Source organism: Mus pahari, chromosome 23 (assembly GCF_900095145.1).
Source record: "Mus pahari chromosome 23, PAHARI_EIJ_v1.1, whole genome shotgun sequence".
Lineage (NCBI taxonomy): Eukaryota > Metazoa > Chordata > Mammalia > Rodentia > Muridae > Mus > Mus pahari.
This window is the reverse complement of record NC_034612.1, coordinates 10300130-10308561: the sequence shown is the minus strand read 5'-3', so window position 1 is coordinate 10308561 and position 8432 is coordinate 10300130. Positions and strand designations below refer to the sequence as shown.

At 54.7% G+C, this 8432-nt stretch overlaps 1 protein-coding gene across 1 annotated transcript in view; it reads right to left on the bottom strand.

Annotated features, from left to right (window-relative positions):
• The window catches only part of Lhx5 (LIM homeobox 5), an 8519-nt gene extending 3772 nt beyond the window's left edge, over nt 1-4747 (bottom strand). The window contains exons 1-4 of the mRNA XM_021186859.2: nt 4180-4747; nt 1989-2212; nt 1091-1368; nt 256-421 (exon numbers count right to left, since the gene is read on the bottom strand). Coding sequence (XP_021042518.1) covers nt 256-421; nt 1091-1368; nt 1989-2212; nt 4180-4352 — 841 coding nt within the window. The 5' untranslated portion in view covers nt 4353-4747. The remainder of the gene's footprint in view (nt 1-255; nt 422-1090; nt 1369-1988; nt 2213-4179) is intronic.
• Nucleotides 4748-8432: the final 3685 nt, after the last annotated feature.

Below are 8432 nucleotides of genomic sequence, written 5' to 3'. Positions count from 1 at the left end.
GAGAGAGAGAGAGAGAGAGAGAGAGAGAGAGAGAGAGAGAGAGAGAGAGAGAGAGGAATCCACAGACCCTGTGTGGGTGTGCGTACCTGTGGGTGAGTAGCCTGTGCTAATGAGACTGTCGAGGAATGGCTTTGTGTTTATCCTGCGTGGGTGGGGAAAAAATCAGGGCTGCCCTATCGTGGCCCAAATACTCGAGGAAGGCCGGAAGAGCCGTGCGCCTGGGCAAGTAGCAAAGCGTCCCTACGTGGCTCTTACCTCCGTAATAAGTGTATGGGGTAGACCCCAACATCTCGGATTCGTCCAAGCGGCCGCCTAGGGGACGCATGCGCCGCGGACTCCGGAAGAAGGCGTGTCTCCGCGCGCCCAGAGCGCTCAGCTGTTTCATGCGGCGTTCTTTGGACCTTCGGTTCTGAAACCACACCTGGGGCGAAGGAAGGGGCAGTGAGGCCAGGGTCAGGAATGCCTCCCCCCCCTCTTCTCCCGCTGGGGCTGGCCCTGCTGGGTCCTAGCGCCTCGGGCACACCACAACTCCCCCCCCCCCCAAGCGAGGGCTGGGCCGGATTAGCCCAGGAGGGGCGGAGAGGGGCTTCAGCGAACCAGCCAAGGGTGAAGGATTTCGTGGACCCGTGGGGTGACTCATAAAGACCCCGGCTTCCTGGTCCTCGGCTTGCCCGCGGCCAGACGGCTTTATAAAGGCCTCCTGCCCTGCCAGGACCTCGCCCGGGGCTGCAGAGCCAAGCTCCAGCCGATTGTCGCTTTGCCAGCGCCAAGGCGCGAGGACATCTCCCCTTTTCTGTGCTTGGAGAGGAAGGGGTCCCGGAGGCCTGAGAGGCTTAAGCTAGTCAGTGTGGGGTGAGGAGGTGAACGGAATTCACAGAGGTCTGGCAAAAATCACATCGCTAGGACAGAGGAAGTGGATAAAATCTTTTGGTTAAAAATCCCCCGCCTCCAAAGGGTGCCCAGATGGCCCCCAACCTCGGGTGCTCAGTCTCTACGCAACCGCTCCCCCCCCCCCATCCCCGACAGTTCACAGGCTACGCTGCCCGACGGGAGGTACGCCTGCTGGTCTGGAGGGCTGGCCCCATCGTACCTGAATGACCCTCATGTTGAGGCCTGTCTCTTGTGCCAGCTGTTCGCGGATGTGGCGCGTGGGCTTGGGCGTGGCTGCGAAGGCCGCCTTGAGCGTCTCCAGCTGCTTGGCCTTGATGGTGGTGCGCGGGCCGCGCCGTTTGGTGCCGGAGTTCTGTTCCTCATTCTCGTTGTTAGCGGTTTCCTTGTCCGATGAGGTCGAGTTGTCGGTCTCTTTGGGGTCGTCCTGTAACGGATCCTGGAGGTCCGGGGACAAACTGCGGTCCGTACAGGATGACACTGCGGGGTGAATGGATTGGGGACAGGACAGCGGCGTCAGCGCGATCTGTCTCCAATTCAGAAACCGGTCCCTGAAGACCAGGCTCTCTGCCTTGGTCGCTGGGTTCTCTCTTAAATCAGGAGCACCCCTCCCCCGGACTTGGCGCCCGCCCACTCTCAGCAGCCCGGGTTTGGTTTGAAAGGACCTTCTCAAGTCCGCAGCTCCCGGGAAACCGGACACACCCTCTGAAGAACCGTTTCTTCGGGAGTGCAAAGCAAAGAAGGGTACACACTGTCCCCTCTCATCCCCCACGCCCCATCTCTCTTTCCTCTAAATATCTATGAGTGCCGCCACGCGCCACCCCCCCCCCCGTCCTTCTAGAATTTGCCAGGACATCAAATGATACTGAAGGGAGATTTTTGCTGTTCTAAATTGGGTTGGTGAGGGCTCCCGAAGCCGAGTCTGACTCGAGTTTCCCCTGCCTCCCCATCCTTCAAGCCCCCTAACAAATGAATCCCAGGCTGAAATTAGACCAGACCAGCCCCTAGCCCAGGGCAGGCACGGGGTGGAGGTTGAGAGTGTCAGCTGGTTTTTGGCGCGAGATAGAGGGAAGCCTGAGGAAGAGCAGAGGCCTGCGTACCTGAGTTGAGACTTCCCTCCTTGAGGCTAGAGGAGCTTAAGTAGTCGTCCTTGCACACAAACTTGTTCTCGTCGATCACGTAGAGCTCCTCTCCCGTGGATAGCTGCTTGTTGCACACCATGCAGGTGAAGCAGTTGAGGTGGAAGACTTTGCTCCGGGCCTTACGCACCAGGTCGCTTGGAGAGATACCTTGCGCACAGCCTGCGCACTTTGTGCCAAAGCGCCTGTGGATGGATACAAGGCGACTGTCAGTGTGAGATGGGAAGTTGGTACTGGTATCCAGGTCCTCTTCAGTGCTGATCCCTTTCAACCCCCCTCTGGCGCCCCAGACATCCGTATTTGTCCAACAGAACCCTAATTCTAGTCTCCCTAGTCAGGGCTGGTTTGAGGGGGAGGTGGCCCTGCTTTTGATGTGTTGATTCAGGCTATATGGGGCTGATCGGGAAGAGCTGAGAGTTCGGCCTGGAGTGCAGACAAGGGTTTAGGGGGTCCTAAGATGCCTCCCCTGCCCTCAGGTCCCCACCAAACCTGTCTTGGTTGTTTCAGGAGCCTACAAAGGGTTTTAAGCCTGTGGAGTAGATTTTCAGTATTTTTAGCTTTGCCTCCTGGATTAGGGTGTTGTATGTCTCAGATAGAACCACCATGTCTGTCTGTCTGTCTGCCTGCCTGTCTTTAGCATCAGGGTGGAAGACCTGAGCAAAAAGGCCACAACCTTTCTTTTTTTATCCAGGAGACCTGCTAGACTCCCAGTTATCAGGAGCTGGGGACAGAAGGCCCTCAGAGGAGTACATTCTGGAAACAGGAAGTCAGTTTCTGCACACACACACACACACACACACACACACCATCCTCCCCCATCTCTGGCCCCAGCAAACAGCAGAAGAATGGGAGCAGAAGCTGATCTTAAGTCCTGCCCAGCCAAGACTTGGGATCACTCCAAAGCCCTCTTTCCCTTGCCTCTGAACAAATCCTTTTTCTTTCTTGGGCTCTGGAAGAAAGTACTCCCGCACACACACACACATACACACACACAATGGGTGGTGCAGAACCTAAAGGAAGGGGTACAGGTTGTGTGGAGAGGAAGAAGAGGGCTCAGAACCCCGGGGGGCCCCTTCATCCACTCCCACCCATGTCTATAAACAGAGTGAATTTGGGTGACATTGATGTAGTGAGAGCATTAGAAACCATAAGTCACTTTTGGCCTTATCCGGCAGCATAATTGGCTATATACACCTTATCAAAAATCATTAGGTGCTTTGCAAGCATGCCACATTAGGGGCGCCAGGGCCTCTGGGGCCGGGGAGTTTACACGTGTAAAGGCGAGGCTGACATTTTCTCCTATTCAAATTCCCAAGTGCCCGGCCACTGGGGCAGGCGGCTGCCTTTCTCCTTTGCCGAGCTAATCACGCCCCCTCAGTGCCTGGAATTTAGACTCACAAAGCCAGTCTGGGTGCCGGGTGGAAACAGGCAGAAAGCGCAGCTACCCAAACCCCCCCACGCGTTTCTAGGCTGCCCCATAGCATTTCTCATTTGGGGAAACTGAGGCCCACAGAGACATTGGGTCTTGGCCTGCCTTGAGGGGCCGTAAGGACTTGGGAAGGGAGATCTCAGAATAGATCTGCTGATTCTCAGCGTCTACTTCTTCAGTGCCTCTCCAACTAGGAAGAAAATGAATGGGGGTGGGGGGGCAAGGGGAAGGTTCTCATAGCCCATCTCCAGAAGATCCCTTCTTAGCTAGGGTCCTTTGGGAGTGAGAAGTTCCTGTTTGTCCTCAGATTACCCTCTGGGTTTAGGATTTACTGTTTGGAACAAGAAGCTCCCAGATGCTCTGAACTCCCGGCACACCTTTGGGATCTGGAAAGGCTAGTCTTAAAGCTTCTGTCCTGGGGACTCAGGTGTGGGGAAGGGGCCCAGAGCAAGTTGCCGAGCTTCCCGGGCCTCTGCCATCTGACCGATCTCTGCTGCTGCCTGGCAGACCCAAGGTGAGGTAGCCAAACAACGTCCTCCTTTCCCTCGTCTCAGCCTCAGCATCCCATAAGCAGAGGACAGGGCTTGAGGAGGGCAGACTGCCTATCTGCCCACCCCCACCTCCCAAGCTGGGGTGGGTCTCTTAGTCCCTTAATTCCCACGGAGCCAGAATGGAGCTCCGGCCAGCCAGGGGTAGGCAGCAGGGCGCGGCGGGGCCTCTTACCTGAAGAAGTCGTTTTTACAGTACAGTTTGCCTTCCCGGGAAAAGCACTTCTCCGAGAGGTTGGTTTTGCACTCGCAGCATTGAACACATTTGATATGCCACGCGCGGTCTAGTACGTTCAGCAGAAAGCGGTCGAGGATGGGCCGCTCACAGCCAGCACAGTGCACCATCATAGCCGCGCGCCCCGGCGGCTCCGGCCGCCTCGTCCTCCTTGGGGCCCCTGGGCCCTTAGGGCCTCTCGGTCCCCGCTGCTGTGGCTCTCAGCCTTCCTGGTCTGTAGGCGAGTTTGTAGGGGCTAGTCCGTTGCGGATCAATCAAGACTTCTCGGGGTCAAGTCCTCCGACACTCTCCGGCGTGGCGCTGCACTGCCCAGAGTGGCGTGGAGGGCGGCAGCGGTCACAGCCTCATGTCACGGGTCGCGCCCGGGCGCTCGCTCCAGCTTCGAGCAGGTGTCCTCGGCGGCTGCTGGCTTCGGCGCTGGCGAGCGGCTTTCCCGGTTGGCGGAGGCGCCGGCACTTTCCCCCACTTTCAAGCGGTCCCGATCCTCATCTTTGTCTGGCCGCCGCCTAATTCGCGCATCCTTATTCAGATTTGGTGACGTGGTGCGGCACGTAGGGGGCCGGGCGGCCAATGGGCGCGCCGTGGCCATAGCAACCTCTTAAATTTATAGCATATCTAAATTGGCTACAGCGTTGCGGTCAGGACAGAGCAAAAAAAACAAGACATCAGTATTGCAGAGTATTTGCTAGTACCTGGTTCCCAAGCTAAGTAAGTATTTACCTTCTAGTTTGGGTTTGGAGGGGCGGGGGCGCGATGCGAAAACCAGGGTTCTTTTTCTCTCTCTCCACAAATAATTTTTGGGGGCAGGGTTCCAAGGCCTAGCCAGGGAGGAACCTCCCACCAGGTTCGCCACCCTCGCAACCTGTAGAAGTTGCCCAGGCGGGGAGTGCGCTGTGGTCCCCCTACTTCCGAACCCGCCCAGCTCCCTCTTGCTTTAGACCGCGGCTCGCTCAGGCTCTGAGCATGGGAGCTGGGAGACCCGGCACTTCTCCCTGCAGTGGCTTCTTTTGTCACTCACGGGGCTAGGGCCCAGCAGGGCTTTTCTCACCAAGAGACTGAGGGCGGGAAGCTTGGGTACTTCTGTGCCTCCCTCCCCCACTTCTAGCCAGGTTGACTCTCAGGGATGTCACCTCGTCTGGTCTTGGGAATCCCGAATGTCATCTCTAAGTGCCTAGCTCACCCGGCACTGGGGGAGGTGTGGAGAAGGGGGTGATCTATCTCGGATGGGTGTTCCGGCAGGTAGAAGGGAGGCTGCAGCTCACTACATCTGTCCCTGCCACGTCGTCCATATTCCAGGTCAGGCTAGCGGGAACCGTGGTGAGTGGGTCGCTCGGCAGGGTGAGGGAAGCTGGCCACAGCCGGGCGTCATAGGCACTCCCCCCCCCCAGATGCTCTAAGTTCTGGCCCTCTCCTAGAGCCAAAGGCAGCTTCTCAGGTGTGTGGGGTACCAGTAGGTGTGCGCTGCGGAGGGACGCGTGGGCCTGGAGGGGAGAAAGGGGATCAGGCCTTGTTTTTGCGAGGCCAGCCAGGCCATCGCTTGCTTCGAGCGAGGTAGGGCTGGGAGAGTGTTTTGGGATATTTCCTTGCTGCTGGGAAGAACGCTGATGGTATAGGGCTGGGGCCTAAGGGTTGGAGCCATAGAGGAAATGTGCCAAGACTTGGCTGTGAATGTTTGTTTGGGCGTATTTACTGAGTTTGTTAGCAAATATCCACTGCTTGAAAACTCTCTATAGTGTGTTTGCGATCAAACCCTGGGTTGTGAAGGGATTTAAAAAAATTTTTGTTTCTTTTTGTTTTTTCTTTTCTTTCTTTCTTTTTTTTTATTGGCGTGTAAAATTTCCCCTTTAAAATTTCCTGTGGTCCTGCTAGGTTGTGTGTTAACATGTGTATTACTTTTCTTTCTTTCTTTCTTTCTTTCTTTCTTTCTTTCTTTCTTTCTTTCTTTTTGTCGGTCTCTATATGTCTGCTTAAGTGGGTCGACTGGGTGTGCGAGGAAATGCTTGTTTGTGATAGAGTACAGAGCAAGCATGTAAAGTCACTCATATGCATGTGTTTATCCTGACGTGCTGCAGGTGTATTTTAATGTTTGAGTGTGGTGTGTGTGTGTGTGTGTGTGTGTCTTAAGATATGAATATTCCTGCTAGAGATCCTATGTGTGACGGAGCTGGGCTGTGTGATCCCGGGGAACTGAATTTTGTAGACGTGTGTGTTTCTCTGTGTGTGTGTGATGTTTGGATAGTAAATTTTTATTTACACAACTCTTGTAGTAGTGGAGGGAATGTATGTGTATCTGTAGCAGGGATTCTCTTCATGGATTGGGGGAAAGACTTGAAGCGTCTCATCAGCTGAGCCTTTGGAAGATGGTTCTCCTCAACTTAGGTAGCCTCTGTATGTGGGTACATCACCTAGTCGCTCCTTTGTCAAGGAGACTGGGCACCTTGTGTAGTGTAGTGTAGTGTAGTGTAGTGTAGTGTAGTGTAGTGTAGAGTAGCAACCAGGACCAGGAGGACTGGATCACATTTTCCTAGGCCTGTGGAGAGAGATTCTTGAAGCCCCCAGAAGAAGCTCTGTGGCAGTGCCCTGCCTGTTTGCCTGGGGGCATGAATGCTCCCTGAGAGCAAAGGAGATAAGGAAGGGCCCAGAGAAGACGGGAGTCGTGTAGGCTGCCAGCTGAGGCGAGCCCACTGCCCCTCCGCCTTTGTCTCTTGGCGGTCCTCTCCCCATCTCCTCAACTCTCCTGGAGTGCTTCCCTCTTTCACTCCGTGGCTCCTCTTTCCTGTTCCCCTGGCCCCAAACCTCCCTCTCCGTCTTTCTCTATTTCCCTCTCTCCCATGGCCTCCTCCTCCCTCTGCCTTTTGGCCCGATTTGGAGTCTGGCATCCATCAAAACACTTCAAAGGCTTCTTCCCATTATGCATTGCTGTTGAGATGTGTGGAGAAAAACTTACACCCTGACACTACAGTCCCTCAACCTTCCTCCTCCTCCTCCTCCTCCTCCTGGCATCCCTCCTCACCCCATTTGTGGCCACACACTCCCTCAAGTCACCACAAGGAATCTCAGGTGCCAGTTCCCTCCTGTGTGTCCCCAGCCAGCGTTCTGCCCACCTAGCCCTGGCTGAGTCTCTCTACTCTTGGACAAACCCATCAGCCAACTTCTCCTGGAATGTCCCTGAATGTCAACGTGCAGTCCATGCTTCAGCAACTGAATGCCAAGCCAGGGAGAGAACTGTCGTGGAGAGCAACTACCCTGGGGCTCCCCCAAGTCTGGATGTGGGTGGGCCACCTGGGGCTGAGCCGATGGTTGTAGCATTTGAGGGTTGGTTGGGCTTACAGAAGGCCCACAAGGGCTCAAAGGATTGGCCTACACACAGCCCTCCAGAGTCACCTGGATGCTTCACCTATTCATATGGTCCAGCCCCATTTACAGATTCCCCCCACCCCACACACAAGTCAGCCTGGCAGCCACCGCAGCTCCCTCCACATCACTATAGCTCTCAGAAAAATAGCAGACCAGCTAGTTTATATATTATCCCACCCCAACAGCACTGACAGATGGCCACCCGGCAGTGAAATTCCCTCCTATATGTAACTAATAAACGCTTGTGTCTTAACAGGGTGATGCGCCAAGACTCAATGTCACTTATACAGGATGTTGATGGAATTTACTATATATATATATATATATATATATATATATATATATATATATATATAATCTCCCTACTAGAGTAAAGAGTAGCAACATTACAGCTCGACAGACGGTGCGGGGATAAATGAAACAGACAAAAGACAAACAAGATAATAATCTGTTTCCAATCACTTAAGCCCTGTAGAGTTAGTAAAATGTTGCTTGCATATTCCCCCTTGAGTTCGGTAATTAATTACTGGCGAAGAGATGCACACCTCCCGACTGGAGTGGGAGCTTCCAGGCCCGGAGAGCCTGGGCTTGTGGGGGGTGTCTTTCTCCCGGTCTCCAGCTGGGGACACTGGACAGCAGTGGAGGAAGGAGGTGCCTCTTGCACCGGCCGAGAAGAACCTTCTCCTTGCCGCACCTCTGTTCCTCTCCCCGTGCCTCTGTGATTCTTCAGCTAACAAGAAAGGGGCCCATCTCCGATGGCCTGAGTCCTTCTAAGTCTTCTTAAGTCTCGGATCCATCAGAATGGCCTGAAAAATATTTTTTTTTTTTTTTTTTTT